General features: G+C 43.8%; 1 protein-coding gene across 1 annotated transcript in view; it reads right to left on the bottom strand.

Annotated features, from left to right (window-relative positions):
• The window catches only part of SORCS3 (sortilin related VPS10 domain containing receptor 3), a 642,617-nt gene that overhangs the window by 357,706 nt on the left and 265,468 nt on the right, over positions 1–19,443 (bottom strand). The window contains exon 3 of the mRNA XM_055424699.2: positions 4,523–4,622. Within this exon, the coding sequence (XP_055280674.2) occupies positions 4,523–4,622 (100 nt within the window). The remainder of the gene's footprint in view (positions 1–4,522; positions 4,623–19,443) is intronic.

Here is a 19,443-nt window from a genome sequence, read left to right as displayed (position 1 = left end):
GAGTGTAGTCCATCAGGCTCCTCTGTCCATGGGATTCTCCAGGCAAGAATACTGAAGTGGGTTGCCATGCCCGTCTCCAGGGGATCTTCCTGACCCAGGGATCGAACCCACATCTCTTATGTCTCCTGCATTGGCAGGCAGGCAGGTTCTTAACCACTAGCGCCACCTAGGAAGCCCATAATTGGCTCAACCTTTGTTCAGTTCAGTTCAGTTCAGTCGCTCAGTCGTGTCCGACTCTCCGCGACCCCATGAATCACAGCACGCCAGGCCTCCCTGTCCATCACCAACTCCCGGAGTACACTCAAACTCATGTCCACAGAGTCGGTGATGCCATCCAGCCATCTCATTCTCTTTTCGTCCCCTTCTCCTCCCGCCCCCAACCTTTCCCAGCATCAGAGTCTTTTCCAGTGAGTCAGCTCTTCCCATGAGGTGGCCAAAGTATTGGAGTTTCAGCTTTAGCATCAATCCTTCCAATAAACACCCAGGATTGATCTCCTTTAGAATGGACTGGTTGGATCTTCTTGCGGTACAAGGGACTCTCAAGAGTCTTCTCCAACATCACAGTTCAAAAGCATCGATTCTTCGGCGATCAGCTTTCTTCACAGTCCAACTCTCACATCCATAATGACCACGAGAAAAACCATAGCCTTGACTAGACGGACCTTGGTTGGCAAAGTAATGTCTCTGCTTTTTAATATACTATCAAGGCTGGTCATAACTTTCCTTCCAAGGAGCAAGCGTCTTTTAATTTCATGGCTGCAATCAGCATCCGCAGTGATTTTGGAGCCCCCAAAAAATAAAGTCTGACACTGTTTCCACTGTTTTTCCATCTATTTCCCATGAAGATGGGACCAGATGCCATGATCTTCGTTTTCTGAATGTTGAGCTTCAAGCCAACCTTTTCACTCTCCTCTTTCACTTTCATCAAGAGGCTTTTGAGTTCCTCTTCACTTTCTGCCACAAGGGTAGTGTCATCTGCATATCTGAGGTTATTGATATTTCTCCCGGCAATCTTGATTCCAGCTTGTGCTTCTTCCAGCCCAGCGTTCCTCATGATGTACTCTGCATATAAGTTAAATAAGCAAGGTGACAATATACAACCTTGACGTACACCTTTTCCTATTTGGAACCAGTCTGTCGTTCCATGTCCAGTTTTAACTGTTGCTTCCTGACCTGCATACAGGTTTCTCAAGAGGCAGGTCAGGTGGTCTGGGATTCCCATCTCTTTCAGAATTTTCCACAGTTTATTGTGATCCACACAGTCAAAGGCTTTGGCATAGTCAATGAGCAGAAATAGATGTTTTTCTGGAACTCTCTTGCTTTCTCCATGATCCAGCGGATGTTGGCAATTTGATCTCTGGTGCCTCTGCCTTTTCTAAAACCAGCTTGAACATCTGGGAGTTCACGGTTCACATATTGCTGAAGCCTGGCTTGGAGAATTTTGAGCATGACTTTACTAGCGTGTGAGCTGAGTGCAATTGTGCGGTAGTTTGAGCATTCTTTGGCATTGCCTTTCTTTGGGATTGGAATGAAGACTGACCTTTTCCAGTCCTGTGGCCACTGCTGAGTTTTCCAAATCTGCTGGCATATTGAGTGCAGCACTTTCACAGCATCATCTTTCAAGATTTGAAACAGCTCAACTGGAATTCCATCACCTCCACTAGCTTTGTTCATAGTGATGCTTTCTAAGGCCCACTTGACTTCACATTCCAAGAGGTCTGGCTCTAGGTCAGTGATCACATTATCGTGACTATCTTGGTTGTGAAGATCTTTTTTGTACAGTTCTTCTGTGTATTCTTGCCACCTCTTCTTAATATCTTCTGCTTCTGTTAGGTCCATACCATTTCTGTCCTTTATCGAGCCCATCTTTGCATGAAATGTTCCCTTAGAATCTCTAATTTTCGTGAAGAGGTCTCTTTTTGTTCCTATTCTGTTGTTTTCCTCTATTTCTTTGCACTGATCACTGAGGAAGGCTTTCTTATCTCTCCTTGCTATTCTTTGGAACTCTGCATTCAGATGCAACGTTTGTTAACTGGGCAATAATTCCTCTGAGAAATTGCTCCAGAGAGCCCATGGTCTGAACATCATCTCTGGGATGGGGAAATGGAGGTGCCTTCTGCATCAGTGGGCATCAAAGCCTAGCTTTACGTTCTTTCTAACCCTCAGCATTATTATTATTGCTATTATTATTCTAACCCTCAGTCTTATCCTCCCTTTGTCTCCCACACTACTGACCACCTGTAGGTTATACTAAGAAAAGATAAACTAGGAGTAGAGAAAAATGGCAGAAAACTGAAAGATATGAGTAGGAGTCTAATGGAAAACATATGTGACAGATGACTACCAGAATGGAGGTGAACAGGCATGACTCTTCATAGGCCCCTTGGGAAAATCCTTACAAAGACAGCTGATCTATCATCTCCATGAAGATATGATTACTTTTGTTGTGGTCCAGACATAGGTGAGAGATCATTGCTGAAGGACATCTGCCATGTGTCAAACACCTACTTCTCTCTTCTCCCAGAGTGCAGACACTCCGTGTGATTTCACCTGACCCCAAGTCACTGTGTGGGTGGGAGGAGCTTTATGTTGAGAGTTAAAAACAAACTGCCCATCCTGCCGTTGACTATCTGAGCAACCTAGGAAGGACATTTGTCCTCCGTTGCACTCAGCATTCTTCTTAATAAAGGGAGGGATAAGGCAGAGTGGAGCTGGATCATGGCTGACTTGATGCAGTCAAGTTTAATCATGTGTCCATCATGGACATGGCACTGAGCTTAAATTCCAGATCATGAAGCAAGCTGCCCCAAGCTCCCAGGTCAGGACTAGACCATCAATTTTAGAGCCCGGCACTGTGAATGTATGGAAGGAAAAGGAGCAAAACATGGTCTGAAGCCAGAAAACCTGGACTGAGCATCAGGAGCCCTCGGCTCTTACTCTGGCTCCTTTTTCCACTTGACTTTGGGGCCTTTTCTGGCTTCAGTTTCTTCATCTGGAAACTGAAACTATTAGTATACATGAAAGATTCTTAACCAAGACTACATGGACATCTTGGGTCAAGAGGTGGGATTAAGAATGTTCATTAACATCCAAAAATTATTAGCTAAATTTTGTTTGGGGCGGGTATGTGTCTAAGAGGAGATCTAGAGCTTTAAGCATATTTGCTGAGGAGTTGCAATTCAAAAACCATCAATAACTGCTTGTTTAGATGAAATCTATGATCCTTCCCAGGTCTAACATTCAATAATTCAAATAACAATATTGCAAAATGAGAATATGACAACCCTTTGTGATTAAAAAAGAGAAACTCCTCAGCTAAAACCAGGAACAGGTATGTACATAGTCATCCTGATTATCAGTTTTTTGGCACCTGGCTGGTGGGCACACTCCCAGGTGTGGGCACCCCTGGAGCTGCTGGATCTTTGAGCAACAGCCACCAATGCTAAGCCAGGGAGTCAGTCACCAATTCTGCTCCTCCCTTCACTGGGGATAGCTAGGTGGGAGTGAGGAGAAGGGTTGGCTCTGGGTTATGATGCTAAGGGTTTGAGTCCAAGTTGCTCTGCTTTGAGTAGCACTGACAATCATTGTTCTCAGTCACAGCTTGGACTCTGCCAGGTTGGAATCAGAAATCAGGGACAGCTGAAGAATGGGTTTGCACCTACCCCTGCACCTACCTCGCTAAAGAAAAGGTTTGCAAAACCACCGGGGAGTAAAAATCAGATGACTAGGGGAGAGCTGGGCAGTGTCCATTTCAGTCCTTTAGAAACCCTGAAATGGTCTTTCATATCTGTGGGGTATCTACTCGGGCCAGGCCTGCCTAAGTTTCTGAATAGGAGTGCCTCCCTCGCTGGGGAAAGATCACATCTCCCCACAGCCAATAGATCATACAGCACTTATTTTCTATAATCATCCATCATTCTGTGGAACCCAGGCTCCCTTCTTCCAAGAGGTCTGTGACCAAAGTCTGACATTATATAATTTCACCCAGGGGATTTTCCCGACCCAGGTATAGAACCCACATCTCTTACATATCTCCTGCATTGGCAGGCGGGTTCTTTACCACTGCACCACCTGGGAAGCCCAGAGTCAAGGCAACCCATTCTCCAATCCCAGATCTGTTAATCACCATACTATCTGTTACTGTCTGGCTTTAGGCTAGAAAGTTACTTAAACTCTCCGAACTTCAGTTTCCTCCTCTGTAAAATGGGGACAGTAATCATTTGTACCCTAGAGATTCACTGTGAGGATACATGAGATAAAGTGTGTAAAGCACACAGCACAAGCCCTCCTCAGCACAGAGAAGCTCCTAAAATAGTTACACCGTTTTACTATCATTGTTGTTATTATTGTCACTACTATCTCAAGGCAGTTATTTGAATTACAGTGTCTGTGGTGTTCTTGACATATAAAATAGACATTCTGCAAGGGACTCCACGGCTACTGTCTTTTTCTTAGCTCTTGGCCTTTGGCTTCCCTGCCACCCCACAGGGAGTGCTCAGGACCCAGTGATCCCCCTTCTCACCTTCCTTTTGTTGGTGGGGTTGACGTAGAGGTAACTGAGGACAGTCTTCAAACCCACTTTGTCATTCAGCTTTTCATAGGTGGTGCCATAATCTGTTGATCTGCAGGTAAGAGAGGAAGAAAGAAAGGAAAAGATTGTTTTACCAAATGGGGGATTGTGTTTCCAGGGGAGCCCAGCTCTAGCCCGACCTGCATCTTTGTTCCCAAATTACATGAGTGCTTAAAAAGTGTTCCTCTGAGATAAAAGACCCCATTAATTTTAGAATAGCAATTAGACTAATGCATCTGCTTACTACCTAAGTTTGCTCCCCTTTATTCCTGGCCTTTCTCAGAGACCTACTTTCCTGCCCTTTGTGAAGTGGCGCAGTGACAGGAGCTGTGGAGGTAGACTGCCTCCGGGGCTCAGCCCTCTGTCTTCCCAGAGCTCTGTGGGCAGAGGCCTGAGTCCCACCCGGGGGAACAGCAGGGAGAAAGGCCAGACCTTCTCCTGAGGTACAACCACCTTCACACCCCTCTACTGAGCCTGAAACCAGGAGACCCTCAGAGGGGTAGGAAGTGCTGCATCCAGAAGCCTCATGGGATCCAACAGCCAAACCCTGCCATACCCAGCAGAGTCTGATGCTTCCCACAGGAGCAATGGTACATCAGGGGGAAGAGCCAGCAACACTGAGCAGCCGCCATGAGTCCCGCATTCCAGTGATCCTGCTTTGGGCCTAATTTTCAGGGCTCTGACCTTACACCAAGACAAGAGCCAGGGCTCTGAGGACAAAGGCAGGCCAACTGATCCACAGGCTCCTTCTTTTCCATCCCGCCTCTCTCCTTTCCATGGAGGGACAGCCGGTACCCAAAAGTGGATTCAAGAAGCCAAGCTTCCTGCTGCTCCCGCCTCGCTCCCCTACCCCCCCCCCCACACACACCTCTCTCCATTTGCAGGACTGGTATCAGCAGGTTCTCATTCTGTCTGCCTTCACCTTCCTCAGCTAGACTCAGGAAATCTCTCCCACGGGAGCCTCAGAAAGCCACAGAGGACTACTCATCATCTCCACAGTCAGCTGGCCTCAGGGGGGCCTGCCTTCCAGCTCTGGCCCTGTGCTCTCCTAGTAACAGTAACTACCTGCCCTTGCCTTTTCCTGGATTACCTTCTAATCTAATCTTCCTTGATTTACCCACCTTCTAACTTTAATCTGCTTCTGCCTTGGCCTGCAGCTTAGCCTTATAAACCAAGTGTCCCAGGCCTGGCTTAAATACCCACCCTGACCGCTGGTAAGGCTTCACTGGCCTTCTCCCTGGTTGCCACTCATTTCTCCTCTGCACAAGTACAAAGTTCCCCATCTGTTGTACACCCAAGGCACATACTGTACATGAAATGTACTCTTTGATTTTCTGATATTGTCATGATTAGTTTCCTTATATTCTGTTTCCCTCGCCACAACACAAGGTCCTCAAGGACAAGGAAATTCAGAGAATGCTATGGGAAGAGGAAAGAACATGAACTTGGGGCACAGCAAACTCTGGTTCATTCTTAGATGGGCAGATCCCTGGATTCATGACCAAGTGCAGGTTACTTCACCTGCTGGAGCTTCAAATTTCTTACTAAAAAAATTGGGATAATCTAATCTTATAGGGCATTTACAAGGATAAAAAATACAACATGTTGGAAACTTCCTAACAGGATGTAGGCATTCTGAAATGTCAAAATATATATATATACATATAAATGAAAATACAAAGGACATTCATGTCTTTTTCCAAAATGTACAGAACGTCTTACACATCATGCACACTTGGCACATTTACTGAATAAACAAAATGTCAGTATTTCTAATCCTTCCTTAGGCTACAGGCCCCACATGGTCATTGGTTATGCTAACTTTAATAATCAGCATCCCCCAAAAACTGAATTCTTATCTTCTGTCTCCTGTCTACCTTAGGCACTAGGAATCACTGCCAATGAGAGAAATCCTTGCCTTTATCTCTCGAACCCAGCTCCGTCTCCAGGTCTTAATGATTCTATCTCCTAAATAACTGAGACACCTGATCGTCTTATCCCCATTCCAATGCAGTGGCTAGTGCATCATCGTTTTTGCGACAATCCCCCAATCAGATGCTCTTCTTCAACTGTCTCCCCCTCCCACCAACCTCCATGCTGTCATCAGGCTATATATCAACCACACAGATCTGTCCACCCCACTCCCTGGTAGCAATCAGCCACTGCCTACACACAGTGAAGCTGTATCTGTCAAGCTTAGTCTTGTAAAGTCTGGGTGTAACTCCCTTACTAGACCCAGGTCCAGCCACTGGCTCCTCTGCCCTTTCCTCTCCAGCCTCATTCAGCTCCTGAATGTTGAATTTTTATTGCCTACATTTGTGGCACAGCATTCCCCCTATTTCATTTACTAAGTAAATTTCTCTCTAATCTTTATTCTCAACTCTATTATCACCCTCCTTCCAACTTTCTCACTGGGGAATTAATCACCATTTCCTTTATGTTCTCGTACTACCTCACACATTTTACTATTCTAGTTTATCCTATTGTTGTGATCATATTATTTTCATTTTGTAACTTTTTCCTCAACTATACTTCCCCAAGAGCAAAAAGTCATTTCTTATAACAGCCCAATGCATTGTACCATACATGGTACTAAGTAAGTGCTGAAAATCTACTGATTTCTGTATTGTCTTGCTTTGTTCTTATTCGCAAGGGTTAATGAATACATGAATCTGTCTAAATCGACTCACATGTTCTCGAACACCTGCTGATGTCCAATCACAACTCGACAGAGAGCCACACCTAGAAAACATACCTGACACTTCAGATGCTGGCACAATTTGCAGAATGGTAAAGTCTTTTAGCATCTGGTACCAGGGAAGGATCTAGCATCAGGTTAGACACTAGAAGTAAGGTTAAATGACCAGTCATTCTGATCTCCTATCCCACCCAGGGCAGGGGAGAAGACATATCATAATCTCGAGAGACTATCAATAGTATATTTTTCTTAATACAAATAAAAAATTTTTATAGAACAAACTGCTTCTTGATTCTACAGTCTTGAAGACACAAAGACGACACCAGATGAGGAAAGAACATTGAACTTGGAATCTGGAGTAAAGAACTGACTCTGAAATGTACTCAAAGTGTTACCCTGGAAAAGTCTTCTCTACGTCTGTTAAGGAAAGAATCACCCTGATGCTCCTTAAAATGGCAAGGCAGACATAATTCAGGTATAGGGACCACAGTAATGAGGTTTTGAAATAGAAAAGGGAGATTAGGCCATACTTCAAATACACCAAGGAATATGTAGGAACTGAAAGCCAAAGAGAAGGGTGGGGGTCAGTGGATAGAACATCACTAAGAAGGTATGGAAATTCTTCGCTGACTGATAAGATTCTTGCAGAAGGCAGGCTGGGGTGATCAAATGTCACGTGGGCTATGGTTGGGGATGAGGGCTTTGATCAGATACGGAGTGCAATGAGATACTGTGAGGGGTGGTGGGGATTCTGGTTAAACTTAGCAGGATTGTTGCTAAAAATGGGCTCTTGAGGACATATCTAAGGACTGGCCCTAGGTGAAAAGAGCTCAGAGGATCCTGACTAGAGCTTGGTCAAGAAAAGACTCTTTGCAAAGCCCCATTCTATATTCAACACAAGAGGTTTAACTCAGATAATCATAAGGCCCTTTCCAGACTTTAAATCTTATTATCCCACCAACACAGCACTAAGCTGTTTCCAACTAATGACTTTTCTTCATGCTATATATAGCAAACATCCTACTTGTAAGAGCTAAATTCTCAGGGCTCCTTTCATGACTGATGTCACAACAGACTTCCTTCCAGAATCCAAATAACCCTCATCAAAGGTAGTGTACTTAACATGACGCATAGTCTCTCTTTCTGGAAGCTGCACAACCAACTCACATTGACTTTGCTCTTTTCCAAAAGCAGCTGCTGAGGGGAGGAGCTTCCCAACAAAGGATATGCCATGGCTCAGCTGCCTTCGCTTTGGGGCAGCGGCTGCTCAAGCAGGTACACAGACACAAGTCTCACTCAGTGAGGGCCCCTCAAGGAACCAGTGTTCCCTGGGATCAAAGGAGGCCTAGACTTTGCCCTTTCTATCATGGACACTGCACACTGCACTGACCACAGAGTGTGGTGGGCTTCCTTCCCCTGGGCTAGGGGCAGCTGGCAGAAGCCTCTGCACCACTGCCAGAGCCAGCAGTGCCTGGAGAAGTCACTTTGACAATAAAGCAGATCATCCTTCACCTCATGACTCTAGACATCTGCCGGCAGGGTCACTTAGAGGAAGCAGGCTCATTTCCCCTATTTTAAAGCTAACTTCCCAAATCCTGGTGCTAAACTCCTAAAGCTGAAATGTCCAGAAAGCTGGAGACACCACACATGCACTGGGCACCTGCCATGGGCTGGGCACTAGGCCAGTTACCACTTGGAGCAGCTCAGAACACACAGCTAACCTGGCAGGCAGCATGTGAGAGGTGCCCAGCCACAGCGCTCCCAGCTTATGTGTCTGTGCTCAGATTCCTCCAGTTCCAGAAGGTTATTCCACTGCTCTGTGTGTGTGTGTGTACCTCTTGTTCTTCTGTCGTCTTTCATTATGAATTGTTTCCAACACACAGAAAGCTACAACATGCCAATCATAACTCTACCACTAGATGTGTATGTTGTCCATCAACACAAATACTTGATTATCTTTTCAAGTGTTTTTACATTTACATAAATGTTACCCCACAGGATAAATGTTCTGCAGTTAGTTTATCTTGTCCAATATTCAGTTTGGAGGATTTTATCCATGTTGACACACCTAGCCATAATCCATTCATTCTAACTGCTGTGGAGCATTGTAGTTTACCAATAAACCATTGTCTATTTATCCTTTCAAACTCTGATAAATATTTTGTTTTTAAGAATTTGCTATGATAAATATTTCAATCACCATTTTTACATGTCTTTTCTAGAGAGACATCTTGATGTGAAATTACAACTCATACCCCATGCACAACTCTCATACCCCAAACATAACTTCTCTGATGGTTATTGACAAATTTTTCTCTAAAGGGGGCTGTACCTTCAAAGAGACACTCTCTTACTCTCCAGCTCCAGAAACTGAGTCCTTCTTTATTGCCAGGGCCTGAGTCCACAGCTCCTGACCAGTCTTGAACTAGCTCTCTCTGTGTCCAAAATCTTCAATTCCAGAGCAACTGAATCCAGTTAGTAGCTGGGATCCTGAGTCCTGGCCTCAAGACTCAACCATCTCTTATTTTCCCATTTGCATCACTGTTGGTCATCTGCTCTGTGGCTCCACCCTGCCCAGGACCTGCTTGTTGTCAGGTTGAGCCTCCCAGCTTCCAACTACTCACACTCCTCTCCAGGTACCCCATGCTCACTGGTAGACTAGATGTCCACCCACTTCAACTCCCCCAGGACTCCTGGTTTGAGCCCTCTAACTATTTAGGAGCTTCTGTCCCATCTTGATAAGCCTCCAGAAGACCTCCATGTGGGCCAGTACACTCTGGGAGCACCCCCTTACCTCACCAACCTAACCTGTCATAAACCAGGTAGCTACCCAAGGCCACTTTCTCAATGACAATTTCCAGAGCTGAGTTGTGAATATAGTACACTTTCATCCACCCAGCAAGCTCCCATTTCTCTGATGAGCTTCTAGTGGAGAGGGTGGTGGCAACAAACATATGGGCTGCTATTTTAAAAGTAAAAGAACAGAAAAGAAAAACTTCCAGCCAACACAGCCAAGTCGACTTCCCATTAGAACTGAGCGGGAGCTCAGTACTCACCCCTCAACCCCCACCCCAGCCCACTCTGCATTCCCAGCACCACGTTCCTGCCAGAGGTGAGAGGGCTCTGCAGGGCATGCTGCCAGTTCTTATGGGGCCACCAGATGTTCAGGATGGGGCGGACACACTGCTTTCCTAATCCTGCCAGCTGCCTTTCCCTTGTTTGCCACCTGTGCTCCTCAGTTCCCCCCTCCCACTCCAAGGCTTGTCCCTGAGAAGGAACCTTGAAATATCAAGTCTTTCACTCTTTGATTCTCTTATAAGTCTCTCATCTTCTCAGTGGACTCCCTTCTCTGTGATATTATCTAAAATTAGTAAACCATCTCAGTCCTGATAGTTCCTTTTCCTGTTAGCAATTTTATTTTATTTTTCTCAGTTCTTCATGCATATCTGTCTGTTCTGTATTATGGCATTGACTGTGTGCTAGATACTGGACTTGCCCTCTGCTCCACCCAAGACAGGAGCACTTATGAGGCGGTTTAGCACAGGCAGTGAGCTGTTTCCTGTAAAAGAGCCAGAGTGTAAGTATTTTACGTTTTGATGATCTCTGTCAAAACTACTCAGCTCTACAAAACAAGCCAAGCAGGATACCCGATTGAATGGGTGTGCTGTGTTGCAATAAAGCATATTTACAACAGCATGCAGGGCATAACTTGTGGGGCACTAGTCTAGCTGACTACAATATCAACCCCTACCATCCCTACCAACAGTCGGCTTCCACCTCACTTTTGTCTCTCACACAGCTTCCCAAGATTTCAGCTAAGGTATCTGATGCTCTGTCTCACCATTCCCTGCCTGGTTGCATCAGGTCGAAGTGTCTGCCTCAGCCTGGCACTCAGGCGTGTGTAGTCTGCCCCTTTCCTCCCCTTTCCCACTCTCCCAATGAGATTACGGCTGGCAAGTGTCTGGTTTTCCTCCTTTCTGACTCCCAGTTCTAGTACTAACTACATCGTGGAGACTATTCCTACAACTTCAGCCCACACTCTCCTCTGAATATATCAACAGCATTAGGAGTTCCGTGTTTATTCTCCGAATACGCATATGTGCTCTTTTCAGCAATGACTCAGTTCTGTTCAGTTCAGTCGCTCAGTCGTGTCCGACTCTTTGCGACCCCATGAATCACAGCACGCCAGGCCTCCCTGTCCATCACCAACTCCCAGAGTTCACCCAAACTCATGTCCATAGAGTCGGTGATACCATCTCATTCTCTGTTATCCCCTTCTCCTCCCACCCCCAACCCTTCCCAGCATCAGAGTTTTTCCCAGTGAGTCAACTCGTCGCATGAGGTGGCCAAAGTATTGGAGTTTCAGCTTTAGCGTCAGTCCCTCCAATGAACACCCAGGGTTGATCTCCTCTACAATGGACTGGTTGGATCTCCTTGCAGCCCAAGGGACTCTCAAGAGTCTTCTCCAGCACCACAGTACAAAAGCATCAATTCTTCGGCGATCAGCCTTCTTCACAGTCCAACTCTCACATCCATACATGACCACAGGAAAAACCATAGCCTTGACTAGACAGACCTTGGTTGGCAAAGTAATGTCTCTGCTTTTTAATATACTATCTAGGTTGGTCATAACTTTCCTTCCAAGTCAGCAATGACTAAAAGCTCCTTAAAAGAAAAATAACAAATAAAATAAATATATTCTGAAACTCCAAAAGTGCAGAGCACTAAGTAGAGAAAACAAGGAAGACAGAAGCAGGGCGAAGACAACTATACACAGGGCTGGGAAACTAGACCATGAGCTCTTCACTTCTCTGAACAGTAGGGTCGCTATTGTAAGTACTCCATAGAGAATAGTGAGAAACTTAGTTTAGCATCTGATAAACCTTGTGCATAAATGGGTACGGCTGTCATTTTTATGACTACTCACCCAGATTGTATTTTTCTCAAGGACAATCACCTTGTTTTCGTCCCTTGATTTATAAACTCCTTACTTTTAGGGGGTGAGGCACATGGATGCCCAATTAATCATTAAGGAATTTTTGGCCACTGTTTCCAATTGTGCCATGAAAATACACTATGGCCCAGCTGCTGGGGAATCAAGAGGCAGGCCCATGCTTCCCAGTGCCAGACCCAGGGAAGTGCCCCACCCCCAACCATTCCCCCTGAGTGTGCTCTACTGACCTACACTACACTGAGAACAGTCAACAATCAAACACCAGAGGCAATGAGGAGCTCCAGTGTGCAGTGAACCACAGCCCACTCTGCAGGCAGGTCAGAAGTTTCCACAGTGCAGCTCCAGACCCATGGCTGCCCAGAGAGTCTTTACCATCCAAATGGGAAAACCACTGATGCTCCCCTCTGGCCTGTTCCACTCCCAATCTTAGGGCCAGTGTCTAAAGCCACATTAATTCATGTCTTTGCAGTGGCAGAAGCCCAACCTGACCACAAATAACCAGCCAGAAAACTAATTTCAGACTCCAAGCCAAAGGCAAGTGATTTAAATAGCTTCCCTCCTAAGTGGGTATTGGCCCTATCCCCTACTTCAGAAAAACCACAGACAGGCTGAAGCCCAGGCAGAAGCTCACACATCTCTCCATAACTCTTCATGTTATCTGACTCCACAGCCTCATTATCTCGTTTCACAAAGAGAGACACAATGATACAGAATAATTAATGTTCTCCTGCCCCAGCTATCTGAATGAGAGCCATCTTAGTGTTCCAAGTACAGGGAACTGAAGGTTACCTGACTCTGCAGACCAGATCATGCAGAATTCATAGTTTATATAAAATAAAATGTAGACCCACCATCAGTTCCATTCCAGCTCAGATCTAGGAGGGAAGGATGGGGTGTGGGGAGTTAGACAAAACATTCAGATCTTTGGTCTTTCCCACTGAAGTATGAACACTTCAATTCTCACTGAAGAATCTCAGTTCAGAAAATAGGGTTGCTGGATTGTTATTCTGAGGACTCAAAATAACAAAAGACCTCAAACATTATCAGCCAAGAGGCCTGTCTGTGTCATATGGGTGAAGGGAGGAAAGAAGTCCTCCAGAGAAAGGAAAGAGCATGAGCAGACCTCTGAGAGGAGGTGGCATTCCATCGATTGCACCTTTATTCACATGAATATAGTGTATTTTATACAACACACACACACACACACTATACAATAGCATTAAAGAATCAGGCAATATCAAGATTATTGACCTAGAAACGTCTCTAAGACATGACTAAATGAAAAAGGCTGTTGAATAATAATGCATTAAAGACACAAAAGGAATTTTTGGCCACCGATAAAACAAACCGATATATTTCCATTTGGTTTAGAAGTGTGTATACAAGTGCATTTTAAAATTTCTAGATGAAAACCCAAATGCATGGTAATAGAGGTTACCTCTGATTAGGGGTCCAGGGTGGGTTGGTTGGCTATAATAACTAGAGTTTACTTGTAGTGTTATAATGTTTTCAAAACAAAAATATATCCATGTATCACTCATGCAGTTAAAAATAATCACAACAAAGTGATTTGTTACAGAACAGTTACAAGGCAGATCAGTAAATTAACACATCTGTAGAGGAACTCTATTACAGATAAGCATTTGCATTAAAAAAAGACAGCCCTGGCATAACCATAAGAGGATTCGTTTCAGAGTCAAGCAGATTTGGTTTCAAATCCAGCCTGTGAAACCTTAGACTAATTACATAAGTCTCCTATTTCATATCTGCTCAATGGGAATATAAATATCGCCTTCACAGGATTACCATGAAGCTTAAATAGCCCTAATATCATGCAGTTCACTTCACTGTCAGTTGTTGGGAGACCTCATGGTGGAACAATAATGTGATCATTGGAGGAGAAATTGTCTCATGCATCTCTCAGCAAACAGAAGGTAAGTTGTAGTTACATAAGCACCAGTGGGCAGGCTAAGGCCATCTCATCCCCACCATACAAGCAATCAGCGACCATAAGGCACAAGGGAAGATGGAGGGGTTGCTACGCATAATCAGAGATAGCCTCCAGCAGGTGGAAATTAAAGTCTAGGGAAAACAGACTTCACTTTTTTTCAGCAAGTTTTCCTGGGGAAAAAAATAATGAGGCACAAACTAGAAGGTTCTGGACAGTTTTAGCAAGGCATTTCTATCTGGGGAGTAGATGTTTACCATTCCCCTTTAAAATTACATGCAGCCAGTTGAGTCCCTATGACACGCACGCAATTATGTCTGTCTGTGCACAACTAGACACCCCCAGGATAAAATGGGCAGCTGCTACTGGAGAGACGTGAACTCACAGAGAGCCTTCAGACCGTCCCTCTACCCTGGAAAAGCTCAGCTCTGTGCCTCATTCATTTCTAAATCGTCTTCTTCTCTGGCATAAGCATTATACCTTCTCTGTGGTAAGCACTCGAGGCATTAATTAATCAGTCAAAACGGTCCATTTCTTCTCTGAACAACCAGCCCTGTAGAGAAGACAGCGGTTCCCTCCATCTTTCTCTGAGAAGCCTCTCACCTTTCCTGCCTCTGGTTTCCTAGCGCTCAGCATCAGCGTCACTCTCAGGGAGCACTCTACCTGCTCCCTGGGGATACACCTCTTTTCTCCTCTGCTGTTGTTTTATGTCATTATTTAACTTTTTGTGCATGAGGCTCCTTTTTCCAGAGAGAATAAGTCCTCTGAGGTCAAGGAGCTACTTGCCTGTCTCTTTTAACCCCTAATGCATGCTGAATAATGCCATGCAGTTTAGATATTCAGGCTGAGCAAATGTGTCCCAGGGACTGAAATAGGCACATTCAGATTCCCTGCTGCTTGTGAAAGGTTCTCCTGGGAGAGATGTTCCTTCAGGCAGAGCTGGTTCTATCAGTTTATCTTACTGGTCATTTGGGGAACAAAGAAGACTAAAGTTACGCCAGCACCTGACATTGCCCAGCCCACGGAAGAAGAGGAAATTCCCAGATACCCAGGAGTGAATCTCAGGAACCACAGACACTCCATCTCCTCATGGCCCAGAAATCTGAAATCTCACTTATCTCTTCCTCTAAAAGAATTATATGTCAATGGATATGCTCCCTGTATATTATTTAAACAATTGCCCTGTTGAGTACCACATTCTACACTCCAAATGCACTTGACATGAGATCAGAGCTGTAGGGCTTGAAAACCGATCTCAGTTTTTTAAAGCTTTCCTTAGAAAGGTTAAGTAAGAAAAATAAGCAATTAGCCAGAAGTTGGGTTTGTTCTCAAGTCACAGAGTATTTCTTAAACCATCCTGTGATCCTTAAAGAAATGCTCCTCTGAGACCCAAGGCAGGGCTCATTAAGTCCAGGTGACATGGACTGCCTCATCAGACTGGTGCCCAAGGCTTTAGGGAAAAAGAATGCCATACTCTAGGGTATTTTTAGAGTATATATAAAAGAACTGAAAAACAATGATAGTAATATCATAGAATACAGAAAAGAATAATGTGCAACACAGACATCAATTATAGCCATGCTACACAGAGAAAAATCCACTTAATATTTTAGTATCTTTTTTCTCTAATCTGTATGTATGTGTATGTTTACAAAATTGGGAGTCATTCTCTGTATACAGTTTGCTGTCCTACTTTTCCACTTAACATAATATTTTAAATATCTCCCCATGCTGCTCCATAGTTTTCCAAAATAATTTTCAAAGCCTTACAGCATCCCAATGTACAAACGTATCATAAATTACTTTAACTGCCTTCTTGGTCAGATGGTTGGTTTCTGGCCAAATGTTTACATTAAATAACTTTAGTGTGTATTCTTCTACGTAAATCTTTATGTGCATCTTTGTTTCCTTAAAATACATTCATGTGAGTGCAATTATTAGTTCAAAGGGTAAAAATTATCATTAATATTCTTGTTAAAAAATATTCTATCTGACATAAATATGCTAGTCAATCTGTACTTCCACTAACAGTACATGGAAGCACCAGTTTCACTGAATACTGGCCAACACTGGGCATAACTATTTTAAAATCTCCAGACATAGGTGTGTTGACAGCAATGTATTGCAAAAATATGAGCCCTTAATTGTGTCTTCACACTAAAATGCTTTGTCTTTAACAATGGTTCCCAAACTTTTATGACTCAGGACTCCTTCAAACTCTTAAAAATTAATTAATACATTCACAAATTTGCAATTTTAGAAATTACATCTGGCAAAATTTTACAATATTTATTAATTTATTTTAAAGTAATAAATGTTTTTTTATGATAAAGAAACTAGAGTTTCTCAAGCAAAAATAATTTAGTGAGAAAGCACTGCACTGTTTTACATTTTTTGCCGAGTCCCTTAATATCTCGCTTAATGGAAAACAGTTGGATTTTATCTACATCTGTGCTTAATCATGATGATATTACATGTCATACAACTTCTAGAAACTCCATTGTACATTTGAGAATGAGAATTTTTTTTTAAGCCCATAACATTTTATTATAATTTAAAAATAGTTTTGGCTTCATTAATCCCCTGATAGGGTCATGGACTTTCCCCAGGGTTCCCAGGATCACACTTTGAGAACTCCTGCTCTATGCCAAACAACTGGGTCCCAAGAGGACTGCAACTTACAAAGAGATCATTTCTAATTTTAATAAAAGCTATGGACTTCTTGCAAATGTTCTCACTTCATCTTTTCCACCAGACCCTGTAAAGTTCAAATCCCATCTCCTGCATAAAGCCTTCTCATCTAACCTGCCTTTCAGTGATTTTCCCTTTCTCTGATTCTTTACTGCTTTTATATCACTGCAGAACAATTTGGCCTATGCCCTCTGATTTTCATAGCCTCTTGTCCCCACCGAAACTATAAGCTTCTTGAGGTCAGGGATCAAGTCGTTGGCACACAATTGGGCTCAATAACTGATTTCTCAGAAGAGACCTACTCTAAGTCGCTGTGGCATTTAAGGAACTAACATTTGCATGGTACTTTACACAAAACGCTGTCTCTTGAGATATTTTATTTAATTCTCACAAGGACCCTTTGACATAGACATTTTATCTTTGTCATAAAAATGAGGAAATAGAGACTCAGAGAGGTTAAGTGACTAAAGCAAATGACTGAAAAGTGACTAAAGCAAATACTGAAACTTGAATCTTGGTCAACAGATTCCAAACCCCATGCACTCCACTCCAGTGCTTGGCTACTAACTGGCAGCAGTGGTGACTGAGCCCTACAAACTGCCACAGAGTAAAGGTTTCACAGACTCATCCTTTCAGGGGAACTCCAAAGACATTCCTAAGAGGAGGTACTACACAAGTATTAAAAACAAGAGTGCTTGAAGTAAAAACTAAGTTGGAATTCCTGCCCTCTCACCTAAGCAATATGACACTGGCACATTTCCTTAGCTTTCTAGGCCTCACTTCCCCCATCTCTAATATAGGCATAATAATTGCCACCAGGCAGAGTTGTTGAGAGGACCCAACGAGAAAATCTACATAAAGCACAGTGCAAGAACCAGCTTAGATCTTGGATACACTTCCATTCCTTCCTAAAACTGTCTCACCACCATCCCTTATTTTCCCTCTAGAAAATAAGAAGGATTTCATGAAATGAAGACAGGCACTGCCTAGAGCCTAAGCAATCTATTAAACAGGAAAATACTTCATCCCAGACACCTGGGTCTGGAGTCTTTGGAACACAGAGGTTGCAGAAGCCCAGGCCAAAAGCATCACTGGGAAGAAAGGATGGTGTTTTGTACCAAAGGACACTCACTGCCAATCCATGTGAGAGCCTATATGGGTCTTATCTCTGGAAGCCAGCCTACTCCTCTCAACATACACATAGATTCCTCAAGCTCATGTCCCCTAGGAGTCTCTGGAACTCAGTACCTTTCCTGACACAGGTTGCTTCTCTGGGGAAAAAGTATTGCTCACTTGGTTAGGTCAGGATGCTGACAGGAGAGAGAGGCCAGGTTGGGAACAGTGCCTCCCAGCCTATTAGCATACACCAGGACTGGCAGCAACACAGTGTGTTGACTATCTTCAGCGGCTCAAACTTCAGCATTCAGCAAGTCCCATAAGTTATGGTCGACTGGGTTTCCAGAATCCTGTGGTTACAGACACTCCTTGTTTCTAACCAAAAACAATGATCCACAGTTTGAGTACTCTCCTCTTTTATAAAATGAGAGGGTTGAAATCAATGATCTCAAAGGTCCTGCCATCTCCAAACTTCTGTGCATCTGATCAAGCTCCAAATGGCTTCTGGTTGCTTTCAAAATGCAAATCTATGCTCTAAGGATGCAAATCTGTCATCACCAAGGGCCATTGAGGTCCTGCAAAAAACTGCCTGAGGTCAGGCATGTACCTAGAATAAGTGTTTGGCTTCCCAAACGTCTACGAGCCTATGGATCACCTAATCTAGACAACTAAGGAATGCTCTCAGAAAGTATCATGTGGTCCTGGGGAGACAAGATCATTTCTCACTAAATCATTTCTCACTAACTAGGAAGCATGGCATGAGTCAGTCTTGGAAGCCAAGGGACAAAATGTGTCATTTTAAAAACAACACCTGAACCATCATGAAATGATAGGCAAAATAATATAGCATATCAGTGAAATTTTGATACAGCCCTCTCCTGGAAAGATCAGGGAGTGGGGCAGAAGCTCAGAGAGAGGGACAATTAGTAAAGGGATTCAAAAAAGTAATTAGATAAAACCCTGTGAGGACAAAGGTCCTACTAAATCCCTAGGGTCCACTCCCTGGCCTTCAATCACTATTTTCAATAAATAAATGAATAAAGTACAAATGAGTAGGAAGCAATTAGAACAAATTCAATAGGATAGCAGTATTGTTAAATGAACACATTTTGGAGTCAAGAGACACAGCAAAGAGTCGAATGTGACTCACACACACACACATACACGCACATCTATAAATGAGCGTGCTCAGTTGCTTCAGTTATGTCTGGCTCTTTGCCACCCTATGGACTATAGCCCGCCAGGCTCCTCTGTCCTTGGGATTCTCCAGGCAAGAATACTGGAATGGATTGCCATGCCCTCATCCAGCGGATTCCCCCAATCCAGTGATTGAAGCTGCAACTTCTGTGGCTCCTGCATTGTAGGTTGATTCTTCACTGCTGAGCCACTGGGGAAGCAAACAACCTAAACTAAGTACCGCACAGGGTTGTTTGAGAACTCAGTGGTAACTCAATGATGAAAAGCAC

The sequence above is a fragment of the Moschus berezovskii genome, chromosome 12 (genome assembly GCF_049115385.1).
Source record: "Moschus berezovskii isolate FMDL1 chromosome 12, NW_MosBer_1.0, whole genome shotgun sequence".
Lineage (NCBI taxonomy): Eukaryota > Metazoa > Chordata > Mammalia > Artiodactyla > Moschidae > Moschus > Moschus berezovskii.
The sequence above is the reverse complement of the archived record's forward strand: the minus strand, read 5'-3'. Positions and strand labels throughout refer to the sequence as shown.